This window comes from Pseudochaenichthys georgianus, chromosome 21 (genome assembly GCF_902827115.2).
Source record: "Pseudochaenichthys georgianus chromosome 21, fPseGeo1.2, whole genome shotgun sequence".
NCBI classification, from domain to species: domain Eukaryota; kingdom Metazoa; phylum Chordata; class Actinopteri; order Perciformes; family Channichthyidae; genus Pseudochaenichthys; species Pseudochaenichthys georgianus.
Genome location: NC_047523.1, coordinates 9,691,305 through 9,711,154, shown reverse-complemented (window position 1 = coordinate 9,711,154; position 19,850 = coordinate 9,691,305). Strand labels below are relative to the sequence as shown.

Genomic DNA, 19,850 nt, shown 5'->3' with positions numbered 1-19,850 from the left:
AAACTATTTTTTCAGGGTTCGAGTGTTTTGTTTGATTTTAAACAAACCAAGTCTTGGCTTTCAGAATATGAAACTTTTATTTCCAAAATCACACGATAAGTACATTTTTGAAGCTTGTGAAGGGACGAAGACAGGCACCTCTCACTCGCACTCTGCTCTTCCAGCAGCGCCGCCCCCCTCCCTCCGGCTGACATTATGAACGTAAGAGTAAAGTAATCATAGATAACACGGCAGGATCCGTTACAGTTTGTTTTCATCTGATTTAAATTAAACAGAGTCTTGGCTTTCAGAATATTAAACTTGTTTCGGCAAATTCAGATGATAAATATAACTTTGAAGCTTGTAACGGCATAATTACAAGCGGAGAACGGAGTAATTTAACGCCACAGCAGGCACAACAACAGCCGGTGTTTCTCGTGAGGGTTTTCCCGGGGAAACAAACACAATACACACAATCGCAAAAATACACAAACACACACACGCACACACGTATACACACACACTCGCGAGCTTCCCCTCCAAACGAAAATATCTTCCCTCCGTAGTATTTTGATCATTTGCTCCACTAATAATCAATCAGATCGATGGATTCCAGAGAAGAGGAAACTTTAAAGGCCTTTTTCTCAAAATGAGGACTCTGTGACAGTCATTATATAATGTGATATATTTCGCTTAATATTTGGAGTACAAAAACAATCTTGATATCATTAGAAAGCTAGGAATATCCTCTTTCCAACCGTGTATACAACTCAAAATGTGTCTTCGGGTCAATGCGACTGATTTCGATGGAGCAGGTCACATATTACAACTATATTATAATAAAATATAGTATTTACATTATTTAATTGATTATGATTATTATTATCATTAGTATAAGTAGTTTATTTACATTAATTATATTTTAATCTTTTTGAGGCTAGTATTTGGCAGGAAATGCAGACGTATTCACCTGTAAACGCACACTGAACGACATACATGCACATTAACCATTTACCTCACTGTATACAAAGTAACTGTGTTGATAATAATAATAAACAGGAATTATATTTGCAAAGTACTTTGTTTCCAAAAAAAAAGTGTTTACTCCTGTCGGTTGGGGGGGGGGGGGGCTCATCTCACAATGTCGCATGGGCCCCCAAGTTGGCCAGGGGCGGCCCTGCATGTAATGACCTTAAAGTGAAAAGCAATAAAGGATGTATTTGTTTACAGGCAGCTGCAGCTTTGCTTCCTCATAATCATGAGGTCAAGTGTCTTTATAGTCGTTAAGGCTCTTAACAGCAGCCCCTTTGTTTTCCTGGGCTTTTCCATGCGTGTGGCTTCTAATTTCCGCGGTTCAAAGAGGGTGAGTGTTCTCAACCTGATGTTGGCCCCTTTAGCTCTGCACAGATGCCGTACCCTTCCTACGTCTTTTTTCCTGGCCAAATGCAAGTCAATTACTGGCCGCATCATGCCTGCCCCGCGTGACACCGAGAGGTTATGTCCAAAAAAAAATATGAATAATATTGAGGTCTCTCTGGAATGCCTGGAGGCAGAGACCCAGAAATAGCGTCTGTGTCGTTTCAAAGCGGGGCAATTATCCGAGGCCAGGCTGGACGAATCGATTTCTGCAGACTTTTTTTTAAATGCTCCTAGCCAATTATAAAGGCAAGTGCATCCTCCCTTCTCTTATCCTCCCCACTCCCCATTCTGGGTGTAGCCAATACCAACTGATAGCACCAGGACTGTGGTCCCTTTTCCTTCTTCACCTAGCTATCTCTCATTCTGACTAACTCTCTTTTTTCCACCAGTAAGATATTCCAATTATTACAGGAGCAGCCGCTCCCCCTCCCTTTTCACATCACGTGATCATAAGCACAGTAGAAACCAGCTGCTGGTGAGAGAGAGAGAGAGTGGGTAAGAGAGAGAGGGAGAAACTCGCAGCGCCACTGAACGCACCACACATAGTAAACGAGAGGACCGCTCCGCTCGTGCAGGAGTTCTGCTCGTGTCACCCGTGGATACTATCACCCAACCGTCTCCGAAAACCTCTCCGTGGGATTTTTCTGGCTACCTCCTCCTCCTTTTTGTATCACCCCCGCTTCTTTTCTTTTTTTATTTCTCATCTTTCCTCCCCTGTTTTCACCCTTGAGCATCCTTAGGCTTCCCGCAAGTACCTCTACCTTGCCTGGCTAACTTTTCCATCCCACTCCTCCATCGCTCACCAACCCTCGGCAGTTCTCCCCCCCTTACACCACCACCTCCAACCACCGCCACCCTCTTATTGCAGCCTCTCCTTGGAGCCACTCTTCCCCCGGGGAGCACTGCTACATGGGGCGCACGGTGTCGCTCGGAAAATGGTCTGCTGTCGGTCTCTAGGCGCCCCGCTGAACCTGCCGGGATTGGAGTTGTCGGTGCGATTCTGCGTCTCTTCTCCAGCTCGCCCGTGCGGTCTGGGCCAGTGAGATATGGGTCTCTCCGTGGCGGCGCAGGCACCGCTCTCGGAGCCCCGGCGGCCGCGCCAGTGGAGCGGGACGGCGGGAGGCTGGCTCCGGATCACCCTGGTGTCGTTCCTCGCCACTTTACCTGTGGAGCAGCTGCGCGCCTTCCCGTCCTCCCTCAGCGACTGCCAGACGCCAACAGGCTGGAACTGCTCCGGTGAGAGTCCTATCATACGGGCAGAGTTTTGCCATCTGTGTGCCTTACAATAAAGACGCGTGTTCTGACTCTGCAAAGTTTAGAGGACCTCTCAGATAAGATATTATTGTGGGTCGTTGTCCCCCGTGTGTTTGGACTCTGCGGTGTGATCCCGAGTTCCGCAAAGCCCCGTGATGAGAGGATGCAGATTCTTTTTTTTGGGGGGGGGTGGGGGGGGTTGCCTGGATGTGCTGGTTGAGTGTGTCTCGGAGCATGGCAGCGAGGCATGTCAAAATTATCACCTGGCAGGCACGGATCAATTATTTCGATCCGAGAGAAACAGCAGCAGTGAGGGGCATTTTAACGGGAAATGTAGCTGGATAAGGACTGGGAAGCGGGAAAAACGCGGTGTGCGCCACAATAATAAAACCAACACTGTTATTAACAGGTGATAGTTGAGGTTTGTGTACTTAATCTGTCACTTACATTATAGTGAAATTGGAGATATTTATACTAATCATGCATTAAATTCCCTTAATTTCAATAAAACGCACCGATAAATCTTATTATCCTTCAATCAAGTGTTCCTTTAAATACAAATCTACTTGTTCTTTTTTATGGGACATCGAGCAGTAAACTTGTTTTCTCTGCTCCGTGCCCAGAGCGATAAAAGCAGCAGGAGCGGACCGGGCTGCAGCGACTCCCTCTGTAAATCAGCCTGTGCCGCCATATATTTCCCCTGTCGCCTGTCCAAGTCTGAGCCCTTAAAATAGCTCCGAGCCAATTCCACACACACTCACGGCCACGGGCAGTATTGCTATTATAGCTCATAACAGCCACACGTCAATATGGAATCATGACTGCCGTTTGCAGATCCAAATACCAGCAGGGTAGGCTCGGATGTTGATCTAAAGAGAGTGCTGATGTATATCAAACATCATAGAAAGAGCTGGCAGGAGGTTTCAAGAAAACAAATCTATGTATAAGAAACAAGAGATTTGATTATGATTATAAGCTAATTAGAATGAACTAAAACTCAAACATGTGAGGGTTTTAATGTATTAGTGATTTAGAAGGAAAAACAATTCATTAGTTTAAAAAAATCCCAAAACATAATGGAGAAATATGAAATTAGACACCCCGGTAAGGTATACAACAGTTGAGAATAGGATAATTCCCTAAAAGTAAAGCTTCAAAATGCATGGTGTAATCCCTTAAATGCACAATTTTAGATTTAAATAAAAAAAAGTCGATTGATTGATTAATCTATCCCAAATGTCAGTGGTTGTGATGCATGAGCTGATCTGTCTTTAATATGTTAATTTGTAGTGGTTTTTGGTGTGTGAGCATATGTTTATTTAGATGCTCCATAATGATTCTATTGGAGGATGCTTTAGTGTTGTTGTCGCTGGTGCTGATGATCTGCTCGTGACTGATAATAGTGCACATCCTGTATGTACACACTTCCTGACACTCATATGCATCTCGAGGCTTTTATCCAACATGCCTTGAGGAGGCTTAAGTGCATATACTGAGAACAAAGCACACGTACACACACATGCCCCCAGCATCAATTACAATTAATAGGACAGAACAGGTGACACGTGGAGTAAAAAAACTCCTTTCAGAAATAATAACTATAAAAGAAAAAACTCACGGTAATTGCACCGGGCTTAATTATCCGCTCCTTCCTGCATATCATGCACTTTAACAACAACACTAATGTGTGACAGTATTCAGCTAGGGAGAATGAGCCAGGCTGGGAAAACAGCTTTGTGATGAGTTCCGTGTCACCTCGGTGCTAAGACTCAGATAATTATGGGCTGTAGTGTCATTAAAATGGGGATAGGGTTACCAATTTGAGCAGTACTGGCTTTGAACTCTGGATGACTGAGATTCTGTTTGGTGGAATAGAAGAGAAAGGGAAGAGCGTTGACAAAGATTGGCATTCTGGTTGGTTTGTATCTGTGGATGGCCATGAATGACTGTCATTTGAAGGCTTCACTGAGGCAGATCTCAGCATCCCAAAATGATCTTGACACCAAGTTAATCTTTGTTCTGTGGTGAGCCCAGGGATAGACTTGGTCTTGAGATGTCTGTGGTGAACAGAGTGTGTCAACGAGATACATGCATTATAAGGAGTGTTCCGGAAAATACATCTTGATCGACTAAACTGTTACAGAAACAACATTTGTTCCTATATCTTTACATGCCGTATGTTTTTGCAAATTAATGCATTTGCTGATGTTATGTTTGGGTAATGGAACCCGTAATTTATACATAGGAAGTGTTAAAGTAAAACTTCACAAGTCTTCTAAAGGAACTGTGAAACCTTTCTGTCACCAGGCAACATATGAAGTGATTTTCTCTGAAGACATTTCTGACATGCCAAAAGCATACATAATAAATATGTTATTTAGCTATTCAGTTTTAGAATATTGATCAAGCTGGCTCACTGTCACACTGTCATGGCATACTGGAATAGTACTGATGGTTGGAAAGAAGTGATTTTCAATTTGTTTTAGATTGGAATTTCCTACATCCTTTAACCAGGAAAATATACTTGTTTTAACAGATTACTCTTACAAGAAATACCTTACTGTAGGGGGGAAGCGTGGCACTGGTTCTGTCATTCTGTGGGTGCACATTACAAGCTGGAAAGTCATTTGAAGTACTTAACATTTATGTTACATCAAGTTTTTTTGTGGCCACTAGAGGGCAGCACAAAATGCTGTACATATATTGTGAAATACAATATTTCACCAGACATGTTCACACCAAATATTCAATCTAAAGAGCCTGATTTAAATGCCAATCTCACAGTCAAATCATCGCACTGATGGGAAAACGTGGTTCTTTGTATCTGGCTGGCATCTGTCCCGCACTTTTTACACGTAAGAAAACTGCTTCGTTCCACTAGAAAAAGGACAAAGACACAACAATGTGATTCAACAATCAGTATAAAATAGGCAAGAGTTGACCAATTACATTTTACTTTATGTATTCTTGGTCAGTTACACCCCTACTAGTTATTTGTGAAATGTTCCCATTCGTTTATCAGAGCTTTGTTGCTGAAATCAAATGTCTGTACTGCTGGCAGTAACACTGATGAGAGCCATGGGACTCAACCTAAACAGTTGTGGTCTGTAGACCAAAACATTGTGCTGAAAGACGCTAAAACACTCAAAAACCGCTGAGTCAGGGGATAATTTTCTCCGGGTTCAGGACAAATTCATGTTCGATATTTCACAAGCCAAATAAGCAATGTAGTGTTTGAGGTCTTATTACGATGCTAATTTTATACCTCCATTGAAAAGCTGGTGCCCCATTAATTAAGTATCTATGCATGGGATGGTAATGGGGAACCACATCTTTTCAAATTCATTGGACAGGTTTTTTTATATCCTTTCGGCACAGTTGACTGTGTATTCAGCATTTTGTGTAATCATCACAGTGGTGGTATTTTGCCTATAGTCTTTTTTGGCTTATAGGCCTATTACTTTAAATAAACAAGCAGAGTCTGTGTTATCTTTAAAAGGTGTACTTAATGAATTTGGACAAAAAGCAGCTCATGCCTTTGTGCCATTTTATTCATCCGTATCAAAAACAAGTTTAGGTGTTAATATTAATCTCTTGCCTTCCAGTACCAGTTGCTCCCATTTCATTTTTAGGATTCCATGATTGCAGTATACCAAGAATTTCAATCCAATGATATGATACCGTACATTCCCTGTGGCAGAATTTCTGAGCAAGAGCCACAATCCCTTCTTCTCTGAACCCCCCCCACCCTTGCTTTTTTCACTCTGAAAGGCCATGTGACGCTTTGATATAGTTGAAGTGACAGGGATGAGTGCAGAATATGCAAAGCTGCCTGTAAATCCCATCAAGTGGAGTGAATTACCAGTAGTCTGGAGAGAATTGGCCATCTGCTTTCAAGAGTTGTCAACACGGAGGTCAAGAAAGCTTCCTTTGCAAGCAGGTCCACACCTTTGAGAGAAAACTGCGGCAGAAAAACATGAATAAAGACAAGTAGGAAGGTCTAATCAGAAGAGTTACTAATTAGCAACAAGCATGGAGAGAGTTGTTTTGTTGCTTTGTTTCCTAAATGTAATGCTGTAATTAGAGCACCCATTCTGTTCAAGCTCATTAATAACTTTTAATAACATAATAATGGCTGAACTGTGACTCTCCCTATTTGAAAACCTGTTGCAAAGTCATAGAATAAAGGGCCCTTGGCATAAGGGAGGTCACGAAAGGATGTCTCACCGCTGTGGTTGTTCAGCCTACATTATTAATGTAGCCTACTTAATTATTTATCAGAACAATGCTTAAGACAGGGAGGAAGGACTCCTGGTGCTTCTTTAGTGTTGTGAAATTCCAGGTAGGTAAGGAGGAGGAGATGCATTTGGCTGACAAGCTCCCTCTTTTAGACAAGTAAGTGCTTCGCTCGCCATCTTAATCGTTAGCATATAAACATTCCCTTTTCAATATTTGATGTTTGCTAGCTTGTTTTCGTTAATTATTCAGCTCACTGTAATCTCCTCCTGGAACGGCAGGAAGTGTTCGTTTTCCAGGCCTCTGACACAGGGCAACTCAGGCTGTGCCCAGAAACCCCCGGATCAACCAGCAGCATTTTATGGAAGACGGTATGCGAGAGGGAGTTTGCTCTCTAATCAGTGCGCTTACTGTGAAACGGTATCAATTATAAACAAGAATTGTTCAAGATCGTAATAAGACAAGAACACACAAAACAAATGAACAAGACCCCACCTAGAGATTTAACCACCGAGAAACACATGTAAACAACGGCGGGTCATACTGTATGTTAACACTATTGCACAGGAATATGTCCCTACCATTGATTTATGTAACATTTAATGATGTCGGAATAAGAGTATGTTCCATTTCTAGAGTGTTTTAGATGTAAAAAACATGTTAAAAAGCAAATATTTGAGGTAGAAATACTTCATATCTAACTCAATAAGAGTAAATTATATATTTGTTATAGCCATAACAGCAGAAATTTGGTCAAAAAAATTACTTTGTTTCATTATTTTGAGTTGGTTTCACACAGCTGTGTCATACCAGTAGTAATGTATTACTTTTTGTTGGACTAGTTTAAGTATGTATCTTAAATCTTCTTTTGATATTGTACAAGCTGCGCAAATTCCAGTCCCTAATGTCCACAATTTTCCTAAGAAAATGTGCTAGCTTTTCCGCCCAGAGCTTTATCTGAAACACATAATTTCTCTCTCTTTGCAGTTTGTCTCTTTCTCGTACTGTGCTGTGTGCACCATAAAAGGGTGTCAGATTGTATTTTGAATGTGTGAGACCATAGATGTGTAAAGAGAACTTGAGAACTGCGCCAGGCATCGAACCAATTTGACATATTGGCCAAACCGAGGACTTAGATCTTCCAAGTCCGTCACATTTTGCCAATTGGCCCACAAATAAGAACACTGAAATAGCACTTAATAATTTACATAATTATGTTCTAAAAGTTTGAACTACTTAACGAATCAAAAGTTATTTTCCTAGTCATAATGAAGTGTGTATGCAAACTGAGACCAAGCTGTTAAAGGAAGTTCTAGTGTGCCTGCATTATGGGCACATTACATTACATGTCACTTGTTAGATGCTTTTATCCAAGCGACTTACATACTCAATACTGTGGGCAACCCCCACAGGAGCAATTTGGGGTGAAGGGTCACAAGGGACACAACAACATGCTGACTGCAGTGGGGTTTGAACCTGTGACCCCTTGATCCGAATACTAGGGATGCACGATAATTATCGGGCCGATAATTATCGGTCCGATATTAGGAATTATGACGTCATCCCGATTAGGGTTGCCAGAAACTGACCATGATCAAAATCGATTATTCGGCAGCCCTGGCGAATAATAATCGATTATTCGAAAATGTTTCGTATCTTGTATTTTGAGGTGATACTGTGACACATAACTAAAAAACAAAACGGTTTTAATTAGGTCAACTAAAATATGCGTCATATCCTGCTACGGTCCCGCGCGAGCGCCTTTTCTTGGAGGTGAATAACCTGACCCCCGGCTCGATGAGCGAACTATGGATAAATCAAAGAAAAGTACCGGAGGAACACAGGATTTAATTCTGTATGGGCAGAGTTATATGCTTTCACAGCAAACGATGCTGGTTTACCGGTATGTTTGATATGTAGAGAGAAGTTGTCAACGGTGGTGCAGCCTTTACGTATCGAGGAACAACACGGGAGAGGAAGCCAGCTGACGCTCTTCAGTCATAATTCAATGGGGTATGTAATTTATTTCAGAAAACACTTTTTGTTATATTCCATGGAATGCTCTTAACGTCCCGATAGCAATGAATATATTAAATGCTTTGACAATAAATACATACAAAAATTAATTTCTGGAAGCCGTAGCGCTGTAAAAGCACGACCAATCATCTGAGCCGGCCCGGCTAAAGTAACTGGATGGCCTACCTGCCTGTCAGCCTTCCATCTGTGCACAAACTTATCTCGTGCCCTCATTGGTCATGTGCGCGTTCGTGTGTGTTGGAGGAGGGGCTCTGTAAGGAAGTCTGAAGGAAGGGGCAGATTTTTTCCGGTTGTGTACTTTCAAATTCTAGCGCACTCGAGCTGGTTTCTCCATTCTTACCTACCCTACCTTTAACTCTTTTTAGGGTGCACCTATATGTTTTATTTATTTCAAAGTGGGCCCATTTTAATAATGTTTTTTTCCCCTTCAAATGTGCAGAGGACTCCCCAAGTGCTGTGTTTAATTTATTGTAAAGTAGGCCTGTGTATTTAAGACACAACTTCCTTTCACAGGTGAGACACAACTTCCTTTCAATCAGTACCCGCATTAACAAAATATAAGACAACAAAAGTGTAGACTATTTCATAGTTTTCTTATACAATACTACTATTTTCACAAAGTTCTGGTACTGCCTGTAATGTGGTTGCTAACTTTACTACGTGTATTAAAATGTCAAAACATGACACACTACAACTTCCACTTAACACAGGTAAAATGCTTGTAAAATATAGTCCATCTTGTGCGTATTGATACATATTTATTACTTCATCAGCGTGAAAACTAGCATTAGGAGTCAGATTTCATATTGTATAACTTGATCTAGCTTTACATGTGACACCACATCTAGTTGCTTTGTTTACAGTTAGAAAAGTACCTCACAAACATGTAAATAAAGTGTACTGCGATAGATTTGTCTAAAAATATTCTTAACAAATCACTTTCTGAAATAATAAAGCCCCTGGTATCAAAAAAGGGTTTGGTATTCAAAAACTTTGACGGATTAACTGATTTATCAAGACTTATCAAGACTTATTCGATACCGAAACCATCAAAAAAATGGAGCTCCCATACTGACAGTTATGGTGGATTTATATCTTGGGATGATCATAGTTCTGCACATCGGGAATGTTCATCTTTGAAAGATAATTCATATCTTGAGGATTTAGTTTAATCATGATTTTGTTTGCCAAAGTGTTTGAAGGAAAGTGTTTTGCAATACTTATACTTACCTACACTGGCACGTTATTATCTCTGCAGTTTTTTGGACAGGCTCCCTGTAGATGTCAGAACTGAGATTTAGCTCGGAAATGGATCTGAGGTGTTGGAGACAATAACAGTAAATGCTTTACTTTGTTAAATGGTGTGGATGTGGATGCTACACTCCTCTCGGAAAACTCCATGGGTCTGCAGAGCTGTCGGCAACCATTTCTTTACCTGCTCAACAAGGAAAACCATTTGTGTTTAGAAAACCCAAGAAGCAGAGTAAATGTGAAGAATTTAAAAAGGAGCTAACGGCTTGAAATGCACTCATCATGTTTAGATTGAGACAATGTACATTTCTCTGCTGTGAGTCTCCCCTTATTTTAGCAATGACTTTTAGTGGGGTAAAGAAATCTTTTTTACAACAAATCTTGCTCTAGTGATGTTGATGTTCTCTGAAATGATGCAGTCCGATTGCTGAATTTGAAACAGTTTCTACCTCTCTGTAAACGGATTGTAGCACTTGCATGTGTGGGTGATTGTGTGTCATTTATAACTGTGACACTAACAACATTTTTTTAATAATATTGCGTTCCCAAGAAGTATGATAAATTGCCTCCCAGGTTGTAACAGTTCTGTAAATCTATATTTCCAGGCGCTTTAAAGCAATCAATGTCATATACATAATTGAGATTGGTGGTTTATTTTCTTTGAAACCGAAATTCTGTTGGCCCAGATTTTTCTGAGAGGTGATCATCTGGGACATTTATTCTATTATGTTATATGTACTTGTTTCACTCAGAGGCTTGACATCCCTAACAAAAGCTGATGTGTCCTTGTAAACATTTCGCGGAACACTCTTTTGTCATTCTAGTGTCCTTTTTATTTCATCTATCAGTCTTGATTGCTCTGTTGCTCATATAACCAGCTGCAATGAATACCTAAGTTGTTGTTCACAAGTGATACATGTGTTCTTCTTGCTCATGTCTGCTGAAGATATCCAAGCTGCACATCTGTTTATTGGTAAGGAAGACAGATTAACGGAATGTTCAAGAGTCACGTTCTCTCTTTTTCCTTTCATATAAAAAGAATTGCCTGCTATCCAAAAAAAATAATCAAACTATGAAATTAGTAGCTTGGAGTGATTCCACCAAAAACAAACCCATCTTACAAAGCTTGTGAGAAAAAGTGAAATGTTCCAACCATTTATATACCTAGCCAGCAGCATGATCGTCATTATAACAATGCCTCTCTCCAGTGGGTATTACAGTGCCAGTTGCCTGGGTGCCAATTTTTTTGGGCTACCCAGATTGCCTGGTATGGCCTCTTTGGGCTAAGGGCTTTGTACCCAAGCACCCCAAGCGTCAATACCTCTCATACTGTATCCCTGTACTTGGCTCAATGATTGTATATTTGCATGGAGAGCTTGCACTTTATGGCCATTTAACACTGGGCCTCTTTTCCATGGGGTATTATTGCCTGATGGGTTGTTCCATGCCAAGGAGGGTTTTTAGAAGTGGAAAAGGGGCATTGGTTATTAGAGTCGGGTTACAGAAGGTGCAGAGTCTGTCTCCAATATAATAAGACTAGCGTGATGATGTTGAGTTTCTCTTCTGTCTTTTGGTGATTGAATCTGTCGGTTTTTTACCAGGGCAATAGGGATGTAGTACCATTAAACTTGAAGTACACTAGGACATGGAACAAAAATATAAAAGGGTGATTTCAAAGTGCTCCTTTTGATGGAGTTGAATCACTTGTGCAGTCCAACTGTGAATGTCTTTTTGTGTTATTTCATTCTGTTGTGCCAACTGATTGTGTGGTGGCTGTCTTTTGAATACAACTATTTGAAGGATGGTTGAACCTTACCCAAGTATGACTAAAACATACAGTAGAGCTACATGCTGTGATAGTGGGTTGTGAGAGTCAGAGGACATGGTGCGGAGGTGTCCTTGAGCCTGACAGTGACACCATACCTTCTCCAAGAGAGCAATTAAAGCTGAACATGACATTTTTGCTCCCTGTGGAATAGGGATAGGTATCGTTGGGATTTTATAGATACCATCACTGCTTATTGATACTGGTATTTATTGATACTCTACTCATACCTCCATCATTTTGTGCAAATAATAACAACGTGATGTTGCGTGAAAATATGTGAAAGATTCAATATATATTTATTTACATAAATAACTGTATTGTTAAAGTCTTTGAGAAGAACAAAAAGAAAAGATAACAAAATAACTTATAAACTAAGATTTTGGATGTCTCATGTGTTTTTTATTCAGCTATTATTGTGGTATTTCAGAATGAATCAAAGCATTAAAACATGAGGCTCAGTAGTATTTTAAATGGTTCGCCTTTGTCACATGAGTGTTTCTCACCAACCGGAACGTAGCGTAACATACATACAGATAGCAGCCATGATGTCCAGCAGCTTATCGGTATCATAGGGCTGACCAATCAGGTACCGGTACCAATTTATTACCGGTTATTGATACCCATCCCTACTTTAAAAACATAATCACAAAAGAGTGTATCTGTATGAGATCAATTTAACACTCAATTAGAAGTTGTTTGTTCATACTTGAGTTGCAGCCTGGTAATTTACCTGACATTCAAATATATTTCTTCTAAGAGATGTTGGATCATCAATTAGTATTTGCTTGATCTCAGTCAAAAAGGTAAAATAGCTTGCATGCAACAATTTCCAGTCAGGCTACAAGCATGAACTGAGACAAATAAAGGCACAAACCGCACATTGTTCATCTTTGAACATCAAAGATAAGTATCTTTGTTCACCCTTTGCTTGAAATTCAAATCACACCACACATTCTGGACTGCAGGCTCTTCTTGAAATACAATATTTGTCATATTTAATGTTTAATTAAACGGTTTTAAATGTTTAAAACGACCAAGCCCAAACGCTGCTGCTGCAAAACCACATTTGAAGTTAAACTCTCCTAATCAGCTGGAACAGTAATATATAAGGTGTTACATTGTTATCATTGTATCAGTTTCCACAGTTCTCTTTGTTGTTTTGCTGTAGAGTTGGAAATCAGTGCCTCTGCATCAGGAACAGCAAATGTGTTGTCTCTGTGTCTACTTAACATCAATTCAAACACCATGACACAATTCCATCAGATTAATGATAAAAACCTAGAGGACATTATACAACTTCTGAAGTCCTCCTCCTGCTGCCTTGATATTATACCAACAGGATTTTTCAAAGATGTTTCATATAGTAAACAAATCTATTCACTCAGGTATTTTTCCACAGGCCCTGAAAACTGCAGTCATTAAACCGCTCTTAAAAAAGAATAATCTAGATGCTTCAGTAATGAACAATTACAGGCCCATATCAAACCTCCCATTTCTAGGTAAAATCATTGAAAAAGTTGTTTTTCAACAGTTGAGTAATTTATTGCATTTAAATAACTGTTTCGATGTGTTCCAGTCAGGCTTTCGTCCAAACCACAGCACTGAGACTGCTCCTGTAAAGGTCTTTAATGACATCCACTTAAACACAGACAGTGGCAGAACTTCAGTGTTAGTATTATTAGATCTCAGTGCTGCGTTTGACACTGTTGACCACAACATATTACTAGACAGACTGGAAAACTGGGTGGGACTTTCGGAAACAGTTCTAAATTGGTTTGAATCCTACTTAAAGGACAGAAACAACTTTGTTTCTATAGGTAAATACACATCTGAGTTGACAAATATGACATGTGGGGTACCTCAGGGCTCCATCTTGGGGCCTCTTCTCTTTAACGTCTACATGCTACCACTGGCTCAGATAATGAAGAACAACAAAATAAGTTACCATAGCTATGCGGATGACACACAAATGTACGTAACAATTTCACCAGGAGACTATGCTCCAATTCAAACACTGAGTAAGTGCATTGAACAAATCAATGACTGGATCAGAACTGGTCAGAACTTTCTCCAATTAAACAAAGATAAAATTGAGGTAATGGTTTTTGGAGCCAAGTCAGAACGTATAAAAGTTATGCCTGAGCTTCAGTCTGCAATGTTCAAAACAACAGATAAAGCTAGAGATCTAGGTGTAGTCATGGACTCTGACCTGAGTTTCAACAGTCACATTAAAACAGTTACTAAATCAGCCTACTATCACCTAAAGAATATATCTAGGATTAAAAGACTAATGTCACAGCAGGATTTGGAAAAACTTGTCCATGCTTTTATCTTCAGTAGACTCGACTACTGCAATGGTGTCTTCACAGGTCTCACTAAAAAATCTATTAGAAAGCTGCAGCTGATTCAGAACGCTGCTGCTCGAGTCCTCACTAACACTAAGAAAGTGGATCACATCACTCCTGTTCTGAAGTCTTTACACTGGCTTCCTGTGTGTCAAAGAATAGATTTCAAAATACTGCTGCTGGTTTATAAAGCACAGAATGGTTTAGGCCCAAAATACATTTCTGACCTCCTGCTAAATTATGAACCATCCAGATCTCTCAGGTCTTCAGGGACTGGTCAGCTTGCTGTCCCCAGAGTCAGAACTAAACATGGTAAAGCAGCATTCAGTTATTATGCTCCAAATATCTGGAACAAACTCCCAGAAACCTGCAGGTCCGCTGCAACTCTTACTACTTTTAAATCCAGGCTGAAGACTTATCTTTTTGTCGCTGCTTTTAATTGAACTATTCATATCATAGACTGCACTGTAACTTGTATCCATGTATTCTTTCTTTTAATGTTTATTTTATTAGCCTTCCTTTTTAATGACTGATTTTAAATGCCATTTTCTTAATGTATTTCATTTTTTGTAAAGCATTTTGAATGGCCTTGTGTTGAAAAGTGCTATATAAATAAACTTGCCTTGCCTTGCTACATATGTATTTCTCTTTAATTCAGGTGAGTGAGACACAAAATAGTAAGACACAGACACTGATATGTTATATAGGAGCTGAAGTGTCCCTGATGCACTTGATTTACTGCAGTGGTTGACATTTCATCAAATTTAGATACAAATAAGACGCTTTGGAAGAAACACATGTGTATCTAAAGTGACAGTTAAATTACGTCATGAAACTACAAATTGGCCGATAAACATTCAAGGCCAACAGTAAAATACAGAGAGAGTTGGCAATGATACTTAAATGCGATGCTAAACTTAATTGCAAATCAATTATTATAGATGCTAAACAAAGATGCTCAACATAAGAAAAAATAAGGGTTAACTCCAAACAGCAAAGCAGCATATCATTCCTGAGTGCAATGTAATTTTTATTTGAATAACTGCTGTATCAGTCAGGCTCTAGTGTATTTTAAAGCTGATGCAGCAGATTGTATAGATGCATAATGCATAATAATGACTTCTAGACTAAGCCCTTCAAAAATAGTTTAAACAATCTGATATTCAGAGAAAAAAATCATGATTTACTGCACAACGTCCCAAATCAGGCTGTAATCCGACCCTTGTGTGTTATCATCAGCAGTCAGTAATTCGCCATTATAAACAGAGCAGTCTTTTTGCTCATAAACCCCCCTTAAAGTTGATCAAAAGTAATGCTACTGGAAATGTTTTGTGTTCTGTGCCAAATCTTCAGCCACATAGCAAATTGGAATAAAGCCTTTGCGTCTTTTACCTGCCAAATTAATGAGATCATACTGCTGGCCAAATACTCCCCCCAAGGATAAATCCTAATGCTCCAACAATAAACATGTCCGACTCTATTTCAGCTGGAATTCGATCAAATTTAGATGTACTTTTGAAATGCAAAAGACTGCATGTACATAAGGTTGTCTTTTGTAAGCAATCAGTTCAGGTAGACTAATAGCCCCGGGCTCAGTCTAGTCTCATGCCCATGTGACTGTTTGATTTGATTCAGGATGCTTTGTTGGAGTCATTTGAGATCCCTAACGCAGCCTGAATCGGATCATATGCCAGGTTTGCCTCTCCAGGACAACGCCCAAGAGTCAACCTTGTTGTACACAAACAAATATCACAGGACAAACCTAAATAAACGAGTAGAGAATCAAATGCTACCGCCTATGTGACATTGTGGGCCGATATATTTAATCAGTGCTGTCCACCACCATCATCCAAACATCAAATGAAGGATTCACTTTTGTTCATCCCTCCAGAGACAGGTTTTTTGTAACCGTCTTTCATCATTTTGGCAGCTAAGGACAAGCATGTGTACTAGCATTGTCTTTTTTAAAGTGCACAGTAAGTGATCAAAGAGTGCATGGTGCTTTGGGAGCCATGACTAATGGTGGACACTCATTATGGACGACCCTGGATGGGCCGAGGTTACAGTTGCTTGAGGCCTGAACACAGAAACACTTAGTCACTGATGTCTCTTGTTGGCTTTGGTCCTCCAGGTTTTGATGACCGCGACACAGACCTGTTCTTGTGCGACACCAACACATGCAAGTTCGATGGGGAATGTCTAAGAATTGGGAACATGGTGACATGCATTTGCGACTTCAAGGTAAGATATTTTTATACTTTTGTTTCACTGTTCTATTTTCCTTTTGAGGTGTGTTTGGTGTTAGTTGGCAGTTCATTAAACAACCTACAGAAATGCAAAACGGCCTCAGTTTGGACGTAATTCTGTCCTTCTGCTTACCGCATAATTTATGAGAATACATTTCATAACATTAAACCACTAGGAAGACAGATTGTCTTATTATAGCTTTAGCTGTAAATGCTTACGGGCTGTCAAGCTTTGGATTTCCTTACATGTGGAAGCAGTGTGCATTGAGCTGTAGAAGGAACAATACTCTGCATTTAGTTGAGAAATGTATGTCTTTTTTTAAAGCAACTCTAAAGCAAAAGCACAAAAAAAGTGTTAAGAATGGATTAAACGGGGTCTTATATACTTACACAAGATGCAATCGTTAGCATTACTAACTAGCTTAAAAAACACTGTAGTAACAAAGTCTTACTTACACGGATATTTCATTTATAGCTCTTATTGTTTGTTAAAAAAGCCCTGTTTATGACTGGCATATTCTTTGAGCAGTATTACTCCACTGTCTGGAGATCAACATTAAAAGCTTTTTTTTACGCTTTTGGCTGGGTTAGATAATCCATTTGTATTCTGTCCACAAGAAAATAACCCTACTTCTCACTTGATTTATTCAACATTTTCCTGTTCAAATCTTCCTCAGTAAAGCATGATGTTTATTTTGTTGATTAAAGTCCTATTTAGTACAAAGAGACAATCAAATGGGTATGATTTAGGGCATGGCTAACATCCAGTTAGATGTTTTAGTCTGATAACCTTTACCTTTTTAAAGCAGGTTATTCATTCAGGAAGGCAAACTGTAATATTTATGTTGGCAAAACAATGTTGTTCGGTGTTCATTTGTCGGGTCCACCCTCTCATGTCTCTTCTGGTTCATAAAAAATAAGATGGCGTTGGCCAAAAGGACAAATTCTAGATTTCAAAATAGTCTTTCACAAAACATTGGATGACGTAACAGTGGCTACTTCATTTTAGTTAGTGGAAAATAATAACAAGTGAGGGGAATACAGCATTTTTTAACCAATCCATCGAGCCAAAGTTAGGTTTAATAGGTAATTAGCCATAACCGATAACATCTGGTTTAGTCAACGATTAATCAAGTGTTGTGGGTTGCCACGTTACTCGTCCAAGATTTTGCCAAATAGATAAATCATCTTTCTTATAGTCTAAAAATGTTTGATTAGAACCCAATATATAGCAAAGGTTAGTGTATGCTTGCATTGTACATCAACAACAGAGTAAATGCATGAAACAGAGGAGCTTAGATCAGTTTAATACTTTTATTAAATTGTATTATGTTGCTGTATCTACTTGAAACTTAACAGGTTTCAATTGTCAAGTGTTCACATAGTGATATTCACAGAAAGTGCTCTTTAAGAGCAAAAAAAGCTTACGTTTAAAATATACTTACTTGAAAAAGGTTGAGATGAAAGGTTACAAGTATAAATACAATTAACATAGATCGAAGTCCATTGTCTTGATTGGACAATAAAAAACCACCACCCCAATGGGTGGTGGTTTACGGCTCCTTGTGAAATGTCATTAGACTATGTTGGACCACTGTTCACTCTCCACATTCATAAACAAGTCTTCCCCCGATAAGGCTAAAACTGAAAGACCCTCGTTAATGGCATGAATCTGGGAAATTATACCCTTCTTGATTATGACTCATACTTAATTTTACGGCCACACCGATAATAAATAAGGAGCAAACCAGTCAGCCGAGTATTGATTTTAGTGTAACGTTTGCCAGACTAATACGCTATGCAGAGCCCTACATAAATGAAGCCGCAGAGATCTAAAGACGTAGCATGTGTTCTCGTCCATCGCTTTTATCAGATCGTCATCAGCACAGCCAGGCACTCGGCAGGCTGACACTCGATTGGTCACCAGCTTTTATCTCAATTTCGTACTTCCCTGGGAGCCAACGTTAACAGAGGCCTTGCAGATAGATGACATTACAGCTCCATTCCTCTTCAGGAGATCTCACACTGATAGTGCTGTCACTGTACACCGAGCAGCTCTCTATGCCTTTAGAAAATAACAGGTCAGACCACCATTTCTTGCTTAATACCGCAGGTCTGAGGTCAACTCATCCATGCATCTTCTGTTTGTTTGTGGGGGAGGTTTTACCGGATACCTTTGTTTCATCAGTCAACGTAAATCCTAGCAACTGTTGCTTTGTACCGGAATAATCAGTCACTCTCGATCAGTGTCAAATAAATGGGTTCAAGATTCGTCTCATGGCGGCAGTTCATTGAGCACTGTTAGCAGGGACATGAAAGTTGTATACATTCTCCTCTTGGATGGATTTTCTTTGTTCTAGCAGAATATATGGATGTGTGCGTGCAAACTCTCACACACAGAAGAAAAACTGGAAGGAAGAGACATGCAAGGAGCTCTGTGAGGAGGAAGTGAGTTTGATGTGGTGGAATCAATGGACACTATTCATTGCCAAGATGCATTAGATTCGTCTCACACTGGCCCTTGAAAGAGCCAAGACTTTCACTCACTCAGCGGAGTCAAATAGCTACAGAGCAACGCACTCTCTCGTACCTGAAAATGAGTTTTTTCTACGAACTTGACTAATCACTAACAGTCCTTTGTAATTCATCTCACAGTAGCTGTTGCGGATAGCTATTGTTGCCATTTTGGTTTTGTTAATGTCAGGTCACAGTGCTGATTCCCAAAAGAGTCGTCCGTTCTAAAAATATGTGTGCTCATGGCACTGAAGCACTTCAACTAGAACTGCCCACCAAAGGCTAAATGGCACATCTCCTTCCTTTCTGGTGCTTTGTAATATATTCCTGTGGTTTGGGAGCCACTGGCAGTGTTTCTCATTACAACACTGTACAGTATGCAGCTCTGATTTTCTGCTATATTTTGTTACAGAAAATGTTGCTTAGAGTTCTATATGAATGCAGGTTGGATACAAGATACAGAAATGTTTTCCATTGCCAACAGATTGTCCTGTTGCGATTACGTTATTGACTTATTGTACAATATATAGACATTACCTCAATAATTTGCACTTGCCTCTATATTAGCCATGTGTTTGTTTACATATAATTGTCACCAATATTTTTCCAACAAGGTTTTTCCTTGGCGTCTTGGGCATTGGGAAGACATCCATAATAATGTCAACAGAGCCATTTTCTATGATTTGTTTAGTTAAAAAAAATGTTGCATCCCAATTCCAATGTCTAGATTTCACTGATCTT

At 39.7% G+C, this 19,850-nt stretch overlaps 1 protein-coding gene across 2 annotated transcripts in view; it reads left to right on the top strand.

The window, feature by feature from the left end:
* The first annotated feature begins 1,895 nt into the window (after window positions 1-1,895).
* The window catches only part of tmeff2a (transmembrane protein with EGF-like and two follistatin-like domains 2a), a 140,084-nt gene continuing 122,129 nt past the window's right edge, over window positions 1,896-19,850 (top strand). For both annotated transcript variants that reach the window (XM_034110345.2, XM_034110344.2), the window contains exons 1-2: window positions 1,896-2,634; window positions 16,481-16,590. In XM_034110345.2, the coding sequence (XP_033966236.1) occupies window positions 2,445-2,634; window positions 16,481-16,590 (300 nt within the window). In that variant the 5' untranslated portion in view covers window positions 1,896-2,444. The remainder of the gene's footprint in view (window positions 2,635-16,480; window positions 16,591-19,850) is intronic.